The sequence below is a fragment of the Acomys russatus genome, chromosome 15 (assembly GCF_903995435.1).
Source record: "Acomys russatus chromosome 15, mAcoRus1.1, whole genome shotgun sequence".
Lineage (NCBI taxonomy): Eukaryota > Metazoa > Chordata > Mammalia > Rodentia > Muridae > Acomys > Acomys russatus.
In genome coordinates, this window is record NC_067151.1 from 61636076 (window position 1) to 61653378 (window position 17303).

Genomic DNA, 17303 nt, shown 5'->3' on the forward strand with positions numbered 1-17303 from the left:
AGCGCTAAGCAGAAGCAGGCGGTGAGGAGACAGAGAAGAGGACAAGCCATTTCCCTCCCGTCTTCTTCACTGTCCCTCCTTTTTACTTCCTTTTTGTTGTTGTTGTTGTTGTTTTGGTTTTTTGTTTGTTTGTTTGTTTGTTTTGAGACAAGGTTTCTCTGTGTAGCCTTGGCTGTCCTGGACTCTGCTTTGTAGACCAGGCTGGCCTCAAACTCAGTGATCCACCTGCCTCTGCCTCCCAAGTGCTGGGATTAAAGGTGTGTGCCACTAACGCCCGGTACTCTTTTTTTTTTTTTTTAATTTCCTTTTAGAGCCAGGATGTCATGTATTTTAGGCTGTACTTGAACCTGTAGGGAAGGCTGACTTTGAACCCCTGCTCCTCCTGCTTCTACCTCCTAAGTGCTAGGATTATACGTATCTACCTCCATGATTCATTTTATATAGTGCCAGGAATCCAACCTAAGGTTTTGTGCCTGATAGGCAAGCCCTCTATCAACTCAGCCACATCCATAGCCGTGTGTGTGTGTGTGTGTGTGTGTGTGTGTGTGTGTGTGTGTGTGTGTGTCTGTGTGTCTGTGTGTCTGTGTTTCTGAAACAGTTTCCTGTAACCTATGTTGACAATCAGCTTTCTGTAGCTCAGGATGACCTTGAACTCCCAGTCCACCTGATCTCACCAACCAAGACCTGGGATTATAGAGGCTACGATGCCTAGTTCTAAAAGCCAAGATTGGCTATAGGTATATACCAATATAGGTGTATGGCCAATACTTATATTGGTATAGGGTCCCAGCACTTAGTCAGCAAAGACAGGAGGATAATTGTAAATTCAAAGGCAGCCTGGGCTACATACTAAGTTCTAGGCCAGCCCCCCAGTCTATATAGTAAGCTCCAGGCCACGGAGGGCTACATAGTAAGGCCCTGTGTCATGAAACAAAACGATAGAAACAAGTGCTAGAGATGTAGCTCGGTTTGGTAGACGGCTTGCCTAGCACACACCTGCACGGAGCCCCGGGTTCGAATTCCAAAACTGCAGAAACTGAGTGTGGTGGTGCACACCTGACTCCCAGCACTTGGGGGGTTTGATTCAGGGAGGACAACAAGGAGTTCAAGGTCACCTTTAGTTTCATCAGATTCTTTGTGCGTGGTGGCGCACGCCTTTAATCCCAGCACTCGGGAGGCAGAGGCAGGCGGATCGCTGTGAGTTCGAGGCCAGTCTGGTCTACAAAGTGAGTCCAGGACAGCCAAAGCTACACAGAGAAACCCTGTCTCGAAAAACCAAAAAAAAAAAACAAAACAAAAAAAAACAACAACCCCCAAAACAAAAACAAAAACAAAAAACAAGTGTCCCCCCCTTCTGTTTTTTTTTTCTCCTACGAACTGGGGCGCGGAGGTGAATTGAGGGCCTCTTATGTGCTAGACAAGCCCTCTCTCGCTTAGTAACATGCCCCTGGGTTTAAGTCTGTCTCTCAAATCCATCCAGCCCCGGAGGATGCAAATGAACAGGGCCAAAGATGCCTTTTCTTCCAATAAGGTGAAAACACCTTAGCGGTGATAATGCCTGGTTTGTCATCATCACAACCTCTTAGGAAGGCAGCGGTGTCAGCTGAGGGAAAGGGACTGAGAGGAGTCAGGTGACAGGTGTCAGAGGCTGGAAAGCAGGAGCTGAGGTGTCAATTCCAGAGCGCCAGCAGTGCTGCTCTGCTCCCTAGTTGTGGAAGACAGGAGTGAGGCCCGCGGAGGGGTGGTAGTACCAGTCTGTACTTCCGAAGTTAATTGCAAAGCAATGTTCCTGAGTGGGGAAAGAGGGAGGAAGGGCAAACAAGGGAGGTCTCTGTGGTAAAGGTTAGGGCCTGGAAAGTGAAGCACTTCAGTAAACTTCATGCTTAACGCCCTTCTAAAAAGACATATACAAAGGCTGAGGAGAGGGGTCGGGGGTTAAGAGCTGAGTTCAGTTCCAAGCACGCACATTAGGCAGCTTTGCTCCAAGGAATCCAACGTCTTCTGGCCTTCTCAGGCACACAGACACGCAAGCATGTACACACACACACACACACACACACACACACACACACACACACACACACAAATATTTTTTAAAGAAATGCTCAGGGACCATTGGGATGGCTAAGTGGGTAAGTGCGCTTGCCACTAAGTCTGATTTGAGTGGAAGAAGAGAATCAGCTCCTGCAAGCTGTTCTCTGATCTCCACGTGCTTGCTGTGACACCCATGTGCCCCCCACCCCGCTCCCTGTACACAGAGGCAGGCAGATCGCTGTGAGTTCAAGGCCAGCCTGGTCTACAAAGCGAGTTCAGGACAGCCAAGGCTACACAGTGCAACCCTGTCTCGAAAAACAAAAACAAACCAAAACCAAACAAACAAAAAATTTGGACATGGTGGCTCACGCCTTTAATCTTAGCACAGGGGAGGCAGAGGCAGTAAGATCTCTGTGAGGTTGAGGCCAGCCTGTTAATGAGTTCTAGGACAGCCTGGGCTATTTATGAGAAAAAAAAAAAAAAAAAACCAGAAAAAAAAAAAAACCATTCATAATAATATTTGCAACAACCAGGGCTGGTGGACCAACCTCTCCGAGCAAGCTGGATGCAGCACCAGGACACCAGCCACTACGCAAAATTTTAGAAGCAACTTTGCCCTTTTGTCTTCAAAAATTTGCTTCTTAGAGGAACACACCCGCCTTCTGTTTTACTTTGACCACAGCTTGTCTTTGATAGCTCAGAGCTCAGTCACTTCTCTGTCACCCGTCTTTGCTATATATAGATCTCTCCCCTGAGACCCTGGTGTGCCCCCATCCTACCATCCCCCTCCTGACACCCCCAGCACACTCTTCCTCCTCACCTGGATGTTCCTCTTGATGATGTCCCTGGTCAGCTGAACCTTGCCTGTGCTGGGGTCCACTCCAGCCAACGGCACCATGACCTCCCCGATGACATCATCCCGAGAGAAGCGATCAAAACTGAGCACGAGGAAATGTAGCACCAGGTCCTGCAGCTGGCTGTAGGGGATGCCGTAGAAGGTGAAGGTCTCATCAAACACAGGGTCCAGGGTCTTGCGAAGCACACGGGTCTTCACTCGATGCCGCTTGTCAGGAAGGATCGTCATTTTGATGTAGGGGTCAGAGCCTTGGGTCTGGTCATCCATCACTGGCAGCCCATGGGCCTCTTGGATTGTCACCACCAGAGCTTTTTTGGGGAAGTTGTAGTCCACTGAGAAGGTAAGGGATCCTAGCATCACGTCTTCCTCTGGTGATGAGGGGGAGGTGGCTTTGCTTTCACCAGGGGTCAGGCTTGTCATGGGGCTCCTCAGTTCTTCCCCATAGTCTCTTTTGATGGGTAACTGGTCTATACAAGACGCAGGGCTAGGCCCTCTGGGATCCTTGTCATGGCTCAGCAGGCCTGACTCTGCTGCGTTTACTAACAGGTTCCCTCGGCCACTCTCCCTCCGAGAACTGTCTTTGTCTCTCCGAACTTTGATGATTTTCTTCTTGTTGCTGAGGGCCTCTGGGTAGATGCTGATGCCTTTCAGCATGTGGATGAACTTGTATGGCGGGGTCTTGTGCTTCTTCTCTGCCTGCTGGTGGCAGCATGTCCACACAAACACAGTCACGGAAACACACACCACCAGCACAGAGGCCCCGATGAGGCCAGCTGCCACTGGTGACACATCTGAAGGCAGAGACCAGAGTTATGTCAAAACAGGACTTCTGGTCCTGTCAAGAGAGTGCCTCTCCTGGGGCTGAACTAGTTAGTCTTCAGTCCAGCCTCCACAGTGGGAGCCCAACTGGGATTTGGAGCTTTCTCTCCTCAGGGCCCAGGCGGTGAACCATACCACCACAGCACATTGGCATAGCAGCTGTTGTTTGAAACAGGGTTTCACTATGTAACCCTGGCTGTCTTGCAAATTGTCATATAGACCAGGCAGGCCTTGATCTTATAGAGGTCGGCCAGTTTCAGCCTTCTAAGTGCTAGTATTAAAGGCCTGGCTCACTTTACATACCTATGTAGTGGCTCATCTGATTTTTTTTTTCAAGACAGAGTTTTTGGGTGTAGCCCTGGCTGTCCTGGACTTGCTTTGTAGACCAGGCTGGCCTCAATCTCATAGAGATCACCTGCCCGTGCAACTGGCTTCTTTTCTTTTTTTCCCTTCTTTCCCTTTTTTTTTTTTTTTTTTTTTTTTGAGATAGGGTCTCACTGTGTAGCCCTGACTGTCCTTGAACTCCTTTTGTAAATCAGGCTGCTCTTAAACTCACAGAAATCTGGCCGCCCCTGACTTCTGAGTGCTGAGACTAAAAGAATTTGACACATGCCCAGCTCAAATATAATTTTCTTCTAAAACTTTCTTTGAGAACCTTATTGACTGATTGGTTGATTTCAGTGTTATGTAATCAACTCAGAGCAGCGAGAAGGCTGGGCAGTCTACTGCTGGGCTGTATTCCTAGCACTCACTGCTATTTTTCTGGTTTTTCGAGACAGGGTTTCTCTGTGTAGCCTTGGCTGTACTGGACTCGCTTTGTAGACCAGGCTGGCCTTGAACTCACAGCGATCTGCCTGCCTCTGCCTCCCAAGTGCTGGGATTAAAGGCATGCGCCATCATGCCTGGCTTTTTCTCACTGCTATTTTTAAAGCACCACCAGCACACGGTGGTGGTGCACCCCCTTTATTCTCAGCACTCAGAAGCAGAGGCAGATGGAGCTTTGTGAGTTCGAGGCTAGCCTAGTCTATAGAGTGGGTTCAAGGACAGCCAGGGCTACACAGTGAAACTGTGTCTCAGAAAAAAATATGAAAAAGAGGCGGCAGTATGTAATCGACACAGTGCTTCTACAGCATGCACAAAGAAGCCCTGGACTTGTGTTTAGCACCACATAAAACCAGACACAGTGGTCTATGCAGTCACAACACTAGGGACGCGGTGGCAGGAGGATGAAAAGTTCAAGGCCAACCTGGGCTAGCTGAGATCCTGTCTCTAAGTAAGTAATTACATTATAGCCCAAGCTGTATCCGTGGCCCTAGCTTTCTCTGTGTGGATTTAAGCATGGTGCCTAGTTTAATAATCTCACTGTTTATTATCTTCCCTCGAATGTAGCCCTTGTAAGGGCAGGCCATCTTGTTTGCTGGTGTTAGGCAATGTTTAAGGCACATAGTGGGTATCTAGGAGTCCTGTCTGCTAGAGGGGCAAACAGCCAAAGAGACAGAGCGACGATCCGTCTCCCCTTGCTTCATTCTTCCTGTCCATTAGTCTTGTCTTCCCCTAAAAGTTGGACCTGCCTTACTCAAGCTCATCGGAGCCCAATTGGTTTAGTGCCTAAGGCCTAGAGTTTTCACTTTACATTTTAGGGGAAGAATTGGAAGTCAGGGAGAACTAAGGCAATAAATACAATTCTAGCACATTCCAGATTCTTCCTGAATACCCTCACGGTATCGGCATGGCTCAATGTCTCAATGACTTGGGGCCTTGGGCCCAGCCTCACCTCAGGAGAGAAGCATCTCCTGCCCTAGGTAAACAAAACTCATTAGCTTCTTTGTTTTCCTTAATCTGCTATTACCCTGACTGTCCATGTTTGTTGGCTTTCCCTCATTAGATAAACTTAGTGAGAACAGAGCTGTCTTCTATCTCTGTCTGTTTCCCAGCTGCCTTGAAGCAAACAGTTTTGGTCCAGCTTATATTCCTTATGCCAACCTGATCTAACATGGGCCACTGGTATGGGGCCAGTGGACAAATGACTGTGTTTCCTGAAACCATGAGCCAAAATAAATCTTAAACCAAAACCAAAACAGAGACAGGGTCTATTTTGTTCATTTCAATAACCTCTATAGTTTAGAAAAAGAGGGTATAGCCGGGCGTGGTGGCACAGGCCTTTAATCCCAGCACTCGGGAGGCAGAGGCAGGTGGATCGCTGTGAGTTTGAAGCCATCCTGGTCTACAAAGCGAGTCCAGGACAGCCAAGGGTACACAAAGAAACCCTGTAGGGGCTGGAGAGATGACTCAGTGGTTGAGAGCATTGACTGTTTTTCCAAAGGATCTGGGTTCAATTCCCAGCACCCACATGGCAGCTCACAAGTGTTCGTAAGTCCTCCAGTGGATCTGACTCCCCCACACTGACATACATGCAGAACAAATACCAATGCATATGAAATACACATTATTTTTTTCTGTTTTTGTATTTTGAGACGGTTTCTCTGTGTTATCTTGGCTGTCTTGAACTCGCTTTGTAGACTAGGCTGGCCTAGAACTCACAGGGATCCACTTGCTTCTGCCTCCCAAGTGCTGGGATTAAAAGTGTGAGTCTGGCTAAACATAAATTTTAAAAAAGATCTATTTATTATTATGTATATTATTATACAGTGCTCTGCCTGCATGCTCGCCTGCACGCCAGAAGAGGGCATCAGATCACATTATAGACGGTTATGAGCCACCATGTGGTTGCTGGGAATTGAACTCAGGACCTCTGGAAGAGCAGTCAGTGCTCTTAACTTCTGAGCCATCTCTCTAGCCCCAAATTAAACAAAAGAAAACAAAAACTTAAACTGCACTGTTATCAACAGAGAAGCAAGCCAGGCAGTAGTGGCGCATGTCTTTAATTCCAGCGCTTGGAAGGCAGAGGAGCTACAGGGAGAAACCCTGTCTCGGGGGTGGGGGGTTAGGGGTGGGGGAGAGGGAAGCAGAATACTGGAAACTATCAAATGAAAAATTAAAGAACCTGGAGCTGAGGGTACATAGGTGCAATAACTCTAACTTATTCCTAATTACTTTAGGCATCTTCATGGAAGAGGGCTTGGCTTGATATTACTTTGTAGAACAGACCAGCAACAATATGCATGGGCTGCAGAAAGACACTTTGGACTCAATTTAAAAAGTCAAGCCAGAGCCCGGCGTAGTGGTGCACGCCTTTAATCCCAGCACTCGGGAGACAGAGGCAGGTGGATCTCCTCTGTGAGTTCGAGGCAAAGGTTGAAGCAAGAGCCTGGGGGCTGGAGAGATGGCTCAGCACTTGGGAGAACTGGGAGTACATATCAGGGCCAACTTCCTGACTCAGTCTCCCGAGAGTGAGTGCTGGGGTTAGAGGTGTGAGCCGCCACCTCTCACATCCAGGGGTGTGTGTGTGTGTGTGCAATGGGTGTGCCACATGCACATGGAGGGCGAAGGATAGGGGTCCGTTCTGTCCTTCCGCCAGCTGTGGGTCCTGTAGATGGAACTCGGGTCATCAGGCTTGGCAGCAAAGGCTTGCCACCGGCTCGGTGATCTTGCTGGCCCAAGACAGGTAATTTGAAAAGGAAGTCTAAAAGCCAAGACAGGGAGACTTTCGCACAGTTCTCTGGCGTCACCAAGGGAACCTACTGCTACTTACAATGCATCGTTTTTTTTTTTAACTGAGAAAATGGAAATAGGTGGAAATGAGAAAAGACAGGCAGTGTCATTCCAGAGGACCGAGGAGGGAACTAAGGCAGGTAAGCTGTGTGTGGCTTCCTCAAGTGCACACTCCTCCTTTTCCACCTCTGCCCTACACTGACATTCATTTCAGTGTCTTTCTTTCTCTCTCTCCAACACCTACGATGGTGAACCAGAAACACAGGTCCTCTTCCTTTCTCTAATGAAAAGCTTGGTGGGAAAAGGAAGTTGGAACTAATGACTGAAGTGAGTACTTATGTATGCATTGTTTATTTATTTTTCTTTTCTTTCTTCTTCTCCCTGCCTCCCCTGCACCCCCCCCCCCCCGCCCCCGAGAGGGTTTCTCTGTGTAGCCTCTGCTGTCCTGGACTCACTTTGGAAACACAGATCAGGCTGGCCCCCATCTCACCAAAATCTGCTTGTCTCTGCCTTCCTGAGTTTTGGGATTAAAGATGTGCACCACCATGGCCAGCCTTTGTTTTGTTTTGTTTTTTCCAAGACACAGTTTCACTGTGTTGTCTTGGCTCTCCTGGAACTGGCTCTGTAGACCAGGCTGGCTTCGAACTTAAAAAGATTCACTTGGGCCGGGCGTGGTGGCGCACGCCTTTAATCCCAGCACTCGGGAGGCAGAGGCAGGCGGATCGCTGTGAGTTCGAGGCCAGCCTGGTCTACAAAGCGAGTCCAGGACAGCCAAGGCTACACAGAGAGACCCTGTCTCGAAGAACAAAAAAAAAAAAAAAAAAAAAAGATTCACTTGCCGCTGCTCCCCTAGTGTTGGGAATCAAGGCATCTACCACCTCTGCCCTGCTTGAAATGAGTGTTTTCAGTTGCCCCAGCAGCTATGGGGCTGGTGATATAGCCTACACTGCTGGAAGATCCCTGTTTGATCTCCAGCATTGCATATAACTGGGTGTGGTGGCCCATGCTTGTAACTGCAGCACTCAGAAGTAGAGGCAGGAGAATCAGAAAATCTAGGTGATCTTCGGCTATATTTTAGTTCTAGGCTAGCCTTGGCTACATGAGAGCCTATCTTAGAATAAATATATTGGGGCTGGAGAGATGGCTCAGTGAATGAAAGTGCTTACCATGCAAGCGTGAGAGCGTGGTTGGAGCATAGCATAAGCATCTGTATTTCTAGTAGTCCTGTGGGGAGACAGGAATCTACAGAACGTCAAGGGGCAGCTGCTATATGCAGTAGAAAAATCACAAATGGTTGGGAGGCAGGTGGATCTCTGTGACTTCGAGGCCAGCCTGGTCTACAAAGCAAGCCCAGGACATCCAGGGCTACACATGGAAACCCTGTCTTGAAAAACCAAAAAAAAAAAAAAAAAAAAAAAGAAAGAAAAAAATCACAAATGGAGGTGCTGGGTATGGTGGTGAATTTCTTTAATCCCAGCATTCAGGAACCAGATGCAGGAGAGTCTCTGTGAGGTTGAGGCTTGTCTAGCCTATATAGCAAGTTCAGGGACAACTGTAATTACATAGAGAGAAACTGTCTCAAACAAAACAAAACAAAACAAAACAAAAAACCATTAAAAAAAGAAAGGGGGAAAAAAAGAGAAGAAAAAATAAAAAAGAAAGAAAGAAAATAAACAGCCAGATGTGGTCCCGCACACCTTTAATCTCAGCATTTAGGAAGCAGAGGCAGATGGATCTCTATGAGATTGAGACCAGTCTGGTCTACAGAGCCAGTTTCAGGACAGCTGGAGCTACATAGTGAGGATTTGTCTCAAAAAGTAGGGGCTGGAGAAATGGCTCAGTGGTTGAGAGCACTGGCACCCACATGGCAGCTTACAATTGTCTGTAACTCCAGTTCCAGAGGATCTGACAGTCTCTCACAGGCATACATGCAGGCAAAAAAACCAAAGCAAATAAAAAAGACATATATATATATATATATGGTTTGTTTGTTTGTTTTTGTTTTCGAGACAGGGTTTCTCTGTGTAGCCTTGGCTGTCCTGGACTTGCTTTGTAGACCAGGCTGGCCTTGAACTCACAGTGATCAGCCTGCCTCCACCTCCCGAGTGTTGGGGCTAAAGGCATGCACCACCATGCCTGGCAAAAATAGATATATTATTAAAAAAAAAAAAAGAAAACCCAAAAACAACAAAACCATTTCTCAAAGAAAGTGAAAAGTATGGACTGACACCTTATGTAATCCCCATGTTGTGTGTGTGTGTGTCCCTACCTCCCATCACAAAGAATGATTCCACCAATAAAGTAGATGTAAATTATAGTGATCCTGACTGGTTACTTTTGTTTTTCAAGGTCACGGATAATTGACTATTGGCCTGGTATGTCCTCTAGGGTTTAAAGTTCTTTATAACAAATGAAAAAGTCAGTGTGGCAGTTTTCTCTGGCTGAGGCAGTCTGTAAGGTCTAGGGATCTGGAGACACCTATTAAAGCCTATGAGAATTCTTAACTCCTTTAACTTCTGCTCAGACCAGAATTCTAAAAAAAGATTATTTCATTTCTCTTTCGTTCTTTCTGTCTTTCTGTTTTTTTTTTTTGTTGTTGTTTGTTTGGTTTTTTTTGAGACAGGGTTTCTCTGTGTAGCCTTGGTTGTCCTGGACTTGCTTTGTAGACCAGGCTCTGCTTCGAACTCACATTGATCCGTCTCTGCCTCCTGAGTGCTGGGATTACACAGGTGTGCCACCATGCCCGGCTTCAGTTCCTTTCTTTACAAATACAAACATTTAATTTTATTTATATTTGCTTGATCATTTTATGTATATGAGTGTTCTGCCTACAGGCATGCATGCACACCACTTGGGTGCCTGAAGCCTTTGAAATTCAGAAGGGGGGTCACCGTATTTCTCTGGACTGGAGTTATGATCATGATGTGGGTTCTAGGAATTAAACTTGGGTTCTTTGCAAGAGCAACAAGTACTCTTAATGGCTGAGCTAACTCTTCAGCCTCCTCCCTGAGTGTTTTTTGGTTTTGCTGGCCTCAAAATAGCTATACAGCCAAAACCTGGCCTTGACTTTTTTGTTGTTTCAAATCATAATAATAAAAAAATACAGGGGCTAGGGAGATGGTTCAGTGGTTGAGAACACTGGCTGTTCTTCCAGAGGACTTAGGTTCAGCACCCACACAGCAGCTCACAAGTGTCTGTAACTCTAGTTCCAAGGGATTTGACACTCTCACACAGATACATGCAGGCAAAATGCCAATGCTTAAAAAAAAAATTTAAAAATGTAAAAATAAAATACAATGTGTGCATATAGTGTGTGTGTGTTTGTGTGTGTGTGTGTGTGTGTGTGTGTGTGTGTGTGTGTAGGTAGGTAGGTAGAAGACAACTCTGTGGGGCTCTTTCTCTCCTTCACCTTTCTGTCAGCTCTAAGGATAGAATCAGGTGCCAGGCGTGAGCCCATATGTTCCACATACTCACCCATCTTCCTGACCCTGACCTTTGAGTTCTGGATCCTCTAACCTCCACCTTCCCAGTGCTAGGATTATAATGTGAGCCACCGTGCCTGGGTCACCTTTTTATGTTGTTTTATTTTTTGAAGACAAGGTTTCACTCTGTAATCCAGGCTGACTGGAACTCACTGTATATTCCAGGCTTACTTTGAACTCATGACAACCTGCCTCAGTCTCCCAGTGGTGGGGGAATGCCTTGAGCCACCGTGCCTGGCTTCTCTGTTTTCCGAGACCAATCTCATTACCCTGCCCAGTTTGGTTTTGGACTCAAGAAGTATCCGAAAGCTAGCCTTGAACTCAAGAATTAAGGAAACCAGAAGGCTGGGTTTTGTTTCATCTACTTTCAAAGGCCTCTGGAATTGCAATTAGAAAAATCTCTCTGCTGGAAAAAGGATGTGAGAAGGAAAAGAACGTGAAGAAAATCCTGAGTTTCTTACACAATCACAAGATGGATTTCAGTTTGGGAAACTCAGGACTTAAAGGATAGAGACGAGACAGAGGGCAAAGCCAAAGACACACAGAAAAAGCCAGCCTTGGGGTCAAATGGGAACAAGCCCCGAGGAGTGTAAAGATTCATTGTTTGCACGCTTTCTCTGATATGATGTCTTACTATGTTGAGAGAATACAGAACATTGGGTTCTGTTCACTTCCATATACCACTTACTAGGGAGTGAGAAAAGCCATTTTTTCAGCTGGCTTGTGTCTCCACCCTAAATTCTGGAACCAATGCTCACACCTGGATCGTCTGAGGGATATACTTTCTTAAGGAATATGAAGGTTCTAGGCTTGCAGCAACTCTCACTTGATTATCCTAATCGCTGGACAATTTTATTTTACTTATTTATGTGGTCAAGCAGAGCATTACGAAGTTCGCTCTCCTGGATCGTTATGGAGGAGCTCCCCAAGAGGAAACGACTTGGCCAAGCCTCTCTTGCCTTCTTTCCCACCTATTTTCCACTGCACTTTCTGCCCCAGGGAGTGTAAAAGGGCTCTCTGAGCCCAGAGGGCTAGGTCCTGGACCAGCCGCTCCGAGATGACGTAATGCTTTCTGTGGTACACAAAGCGGCCTCCCCCGGGCTGGGCCTCTCTGGCCCCTCCCCCAAGCCAGGATTGCCGCCCCCGCCAGCACCAGCGCGGGTGAGTCCCCTTTTTTGAAAAGCCAGACCAGGGAAACAGGGAACAAAGGCCCCGGAAGGGGCGCCTAGGCACTGCCAGGAGGCTCAGAAATAGACATCACGTCATCTCTCCGCCCGGCGGCGCCAAGCGCCATTTGGTAACACCGTGAAGGACTACACCATTACGGTGCAGAATAAAGCTTGTAGGGCTAGTATTTTACCTCAGCCCTAGCAACCCTCTGACCGGCTTAAGGAGTGGCTTCCTTTCTGCTCCCCACCCCCGCACACCCTTCTTTCCCTGGAGGCCTCCGCCTCCCTTGGCTGCCAGCCACACAGCCCATAGTCTCCACGCTGCCATCTTGACGCCCATCCCCCTTGCCACTTCCCTCTCCTGCAGCCCTCAGAAGTAGGAGGGGGGAGGAAGGGGCACCGCCCTGCGTGCCCCTAGGGGAGGGCTCGGCCTACCCCATCTCTCTTCCTCCAGAAGGAGGGGTTCACAACCTCCGCATGCTTGCCGTGTCTCACCTCCGGCCGTGCTGACAGTGCACCATCAAGGGTTTACCGTCAAGGTTTTAGCAGCCTGGACTTGCTTATCCTCGGTGGCAAGCTGCCCTTGCCCTTGCCAGCGCCTGCAGCCCACAGTCGAAATTCACAAGCTGTCCACTACCTTGCACTCACTCACGACCTCTGGCCATATTCTGGCAGGGCTGGCAGATGCCATCTGGACCTCACTCACCGCCCATTCCCCAGTTACCTGGCTTTGCAACAGCACTGATTGCCCCAAAATTAGTTTGTCAGGCTCTACTTACCAAAGCTGGGGCGTATATTTGTGATCTCAGCCATGTTGTAATCAGAGGCTGTTGATAGAACACTTTTGCAGAGGTCAGACAACTTTGGGAATCTCGGTCAGTACCGAGGCCGCGGCTGTAGACCTCCAGATCAGGGGAGGGACGAGGTGTCTGGCCGACTGCCCCTGCGACAGTCCCGATCCTTGGTTGCTAGCTGCGCTTTCCTCTTAGATGCTCCAGGGATGCTCTGAGCTAAGGATGCAGGTGCAGACAGATTGGTCCTGATGCGAGTTAGGCTCCGCCTCTTTCCGAATGGCCCTCGGCAGAAGACTCCGCCTCTGCCCGAAAGGTTCCGGAAGCTCTTCGCGAGGAGACCCCTCCCACTGCCGAGTTTTTTCGAAGATAAGGCTCCGCCCATTCACAGGCTGTGGGGGATTGGGGCTAGAATTTCAAAGCCCAATAAGAAGTGTAGGTGTTGTGCTAGCTCAGTTGCACATTCCTGTGACTATAGCACTCGAGTGGGTGAGGAAGGAGCGTCAAGGACAGCCTTGGCTAGGTCTCCAAACACAGAAGGGCAGGAAGATAATCGCTTTTGCGTCTTCTGAAGCTGTGATTGTAGTTGCCTCGGTATATATAGATAGAAGCCGAACCTTCTGGATTACAGAAGCTCTGAAAAACAAAATTCTATCCTGGGCAAAAGCAGGACGATCTTGAGTTTCAGGCCAGCCTGAGGTATTATATAGCAAGACCCTGTCTCAAAAAAGCAAAACAGGGCTGGAGAGATGGCTCAATGGTTAAGAGCATTGCCTGCTCTTCCGAAGGACCCGGGTTCAATTCCCAGCAACCACATGGCAACTCATAACTGTCTGTAACTACAAGATCTGACACCCTCACACCAATGTACATAGATTAAAGTTAAATAAAATATTTAAAAAAAAAAAAAAAAAGCAAAACAATAATAAAGACTTAAAAATCCCCTGGGCGGTGGTGGTGCATGCATGTAAACCCAGCATCCAGGAGTATAAAACACCAGAACAACATTTGAAAACATGAATGGATTTTAAAAAAATATTTTATTTAATTTTAATTTATGTGCATTGGCATGAGGCTGTCAGATCTTGGAGTTACAGACAGTTGTGAGCTGCCATGTGGATGCTGCGAATTGAACCCTGGTCCTTTGGAAGAACAGGAAGCGCTCTTAACCACTGAGCCATCTCTCCAGTCCATGAATGGAGTTTTGAAGCTCATGTCCCAGGCACTTTATTGGGCGCTGGCTTAATACATTAGGAGCTGGGATTGGAATACCAGATACCTCTTTTTGATAATTGGGTGCTTTTGTGAACTCATCTATCCTGCAGGGCCAGAATCTGCAAACCGGGGAAAGTGATAAAAATATCCATTGGTTGACAGGTTTATCATGGGACCAAATCACCTGGGATGAAGTGAGGACATTTTGCAAAATGCAGAGTATTATGCAGGGATGAAGAACTGCTATGCCTTGAATTTGAGTCTGCCTTCGATCTTTGCTGCCTAAAGAATCTTTCTGAATTTTAAGAATTCTCCTTTTATTCCTATGTTCCAGATAGCTTGTGGGGAGGGTGATTAGTTGTCAACTTAAACCATGGATTCCCCAGCCCAGGTTTGGGGTGGATCGTTAGCTAAAGGGAGAGAAGGCTAGGATGTGCCTTCCTTCCTTCCTTCCTTTCTTTTTTTTTTCTTCTTCTTTTTCGAGATAGGGTTTCTCTGTGTAGCCCTGGCTGCCCTGGGATTTGCCTCGTAGCCCGACCAGGCTGGACTCGAAATCAGAGATCTGCCTGCCTCTGCCTCTCAGTGCTAGCATTGAGGACTTGCATAACTTTGTTTGAGTGGGAAGTGCCTTTCATATATTTATTTACTGACAAGATAGCGAAGTTCCAAGCCAGGCATGGTGGCGCCCGCCTGTAATCCCAGCACTCCTGAGGCAGAGGTAGGCGGAGTTACGGGCCAGCCTGATCTACAAAGCCCGTCTAGGACAGCCAGGGCTATTACGTAGAGAACCTTGTCTCGGAAACAAACCAAAAAAGATAGCTTAGAACTTTTGATCTTCTTGCCTCCAACGTTCCAAGTGCTGCCATTATAGGCGTGCGCCGCCACATTCGGTTTATTTGGCATTAAGATTCAAACTCAGCGTTTCCAATATGCCAAGGCAAGTACTCTACCAAGTTACATCTTTGTTTTTTTGGTTTTTTTGAGACAGGGTTTCTCTGTGTAGCCTTGGCTGTCCTGGACTTGCTTTGTAGACCAGGCTGGCCTCGAACTCACAGCGATCCGCCTGCCTCTGCCTCCCGAGTGCTGGGATTAAAGGCGTGCGCCACCACGCCCGGCCCAAGTTACATCTTTTATTACCTACCGACCAACCATCCTACCTGCCTGCCTACCTCTATCATCCTGTATTTACCCCGCATCGATCTGTCATGTGTTCTATTACTTTTCCCACGAACTGACGTACTGACGCTGTGGCTTCACGAGGCCCTAAAAGAAGATGGCGCCTATCACTTGGCGCATGCTCCCTGACGCGCAGGCCCCGCGCCTCGGGGGCGCGCACGTAGGCCGGTGCCGTTGCGTTACTTCCGCTGATGCTGTAGCGCGTTTCCGCGGGATCTGGCCGGCCTGTGTGAGGGTACTGGGTAGTGTGCGGTGGGGCGGGAAGAGGCACGGTAGACTTGGGGTTCCCGGGCGGAGGCAGCCCAGGATGAGGGGCGTCTGCTCCGAGGCTGGGTGCGCGATGCGTGAGGGCAATCGGGGTAGCGGGGGTGTGAGTGGCGGTGCGGACCTGGGCCAGGCTTGAGCGCCGAGGTGGAGAGCGCAGCTGAGGACTCCCTGTGAAATGTTTTTCCGAGAGGGGGATGCCTGGGGTCTGGCTGCTCGCGCGTTGGCGTCCGTTCACTCAGTTGGTCAGCCTCTCCTCGCCTCCAAGGAGCAGACTCTTGGCGCGAATGTAGTTTGGATAGCTTGGAGCGATTCCCGCACAGTTCTGATTGAACAGCTTCTAGCTGCTCCCCGATCCCTGAACTTGAAGAATTCATCCGTGAAATAAAGGAATCGTCTAGAATTTCCCCACTGCCCTCCTTACTCATTTACCGCTGTCTCTGACAGGACCAACGATACTTCTGTTGGGGTATACAAGAACCCAGGCTTTTAGGGCAATGGGCCTCCCTTAATGCCCTAAAGAAGGTGAATTGTGGAGGCTTGAGATTACCTCCTTCCCCCCCTCGAGACAGGGTTTTTCTGTGTATCCTGGGCTGTTCATGGCCTCACTTTGTGAGGTTGGCCTCCAACTCAACAGAGAGCCACTTGCCTCTGCCTCCCTAACTGCTGGGATTACAGGCGTGCAAACACAGCATCCAGTTTAAGATTCGTTTTCTTTGTTTGTTTTTTTGTTTTTCGAGACAGGCTTTCTCTGTGTAGCCTTGGCTGTCCTGGACTCGCTTTGTAGACCAGGCTGGCCTCGAACTCACAGTGATCCGCCCGCCTCTGCCTCCCGAGTGCTGGGATTAAAGGCGTGGGCCACCACGCCCGGCTCTTAAGATTCGTTTTATAGATGAAAGTCTGACTTAAGTTTTCTCTGGGCCTGTTGTGTGGTCTTTCAGACTCGAAGGTTGCCGATGATGCTTATTTTGTTTTTGTGCCTATTGATGAAAGTAAGGGTTTTCGTGCATAGAAGGCTGTAACACAGGCTACAGTCAAGATGGTAAAAATGCTTGCCTTACGTGCATAAAAGCTCAGGGTTCCTAACTCATAAAACGAGGCGTGGTGGAAACACCTGTAAGTGGGGGGCAGCTGGATCACACCTGCGAGATCACTCTGAGATACATAGCAAGTTGGAAGTCACCTTCCACTATCTATGTAAATGCTTAATGCTTGGTCCAAGTGCAGCACCGCGTTGTTTAGGCCTCACTTTTCTTTTCTTTTTTTTTTTTTTTTTTTTTTTTTGGTTTTTCGAGACAGGGTTTCTCTGTGTAGCCTTGGCCAGAGACTTACTTCTTTTTTTTTTTTGGTTTTTCAAGACAGGGTTTCTCTGTGTAGCCTTGGCCATCATGGACTTGCTTTGTAGACCAGGCTGGCCTCGAACTCACAGTGATCCGCCCGCCTCTGCCTCCCGAGTGCTGGGATTAAAGGCGTGGGCCACCACGCCCGGCTTAGGCCTCACTTTTCATTCATTCATTCATTCTTCTCTTTAGGGAACAGTCATCGAGTGTCTGCCTTACCCACAGAGTGCTGTATCCTGGAGACACCAGTTAAGGATTCCCTTTCTTCACTGACTCCGTAGCTCTGCAGGATGAAGACAAAGCTACAGAAGTGACATGCGATGCTGTAAGATTTAATTTGAAAATTTCTGATCACGTGTCTGTGTGTCAGCATGTGAACGTGAGTGCAGGTGGCCAGTCCCAGGCTAGTCTGGCTTTGAACTCAGGGAGATCCACCTGCCTCTCTTCCTAGACTGGGAAGAGGTCTGCAAGATGACACGAAGCTTGAAGTAACAGGAACGTAAGAGGTTAAGGCATCACTTAGTCAAGGTAGCAGGATACTCTTC

General features: G+C 48.2%; 1 protein-coding gene across 2 annotated transcripts in view; it reads right to left on the reverse strand.

Moving 5' to 3' along the window:
* The window catches only part of Syt11 (synaptotagmin 11), a 28107-nt gene extending 15061 nt beyond the window's left edge, over nucleotides 1-13046 (reverse strand). The window contains exons 1-2 of one of the 2 annotated variants that reach the window (XM_051157491.1): nucleotides 12752-13046; nucleotides 2855-3681 (exon numbers count right to left, since the gene is read on the reverse strand). In XM_051157491.1, the coding sequence (XP_051013448.1) occupies nucleotides 2855-3681; nucleotides 12752-12785 (861 nt within the window). In that variant the 5' untranslated portion in view covers nucleotides 12786-13046. The remainder of the gene's footprint in view (nucleotides 1-2854; nucleotides 3682-12751) is intronic. The other variant, XM_051157490.1, reaches the window with a different exon arrangement.
* Between the last annotated feature and the right edge of the window lie 4257 nt (nucleotides 13047-17303).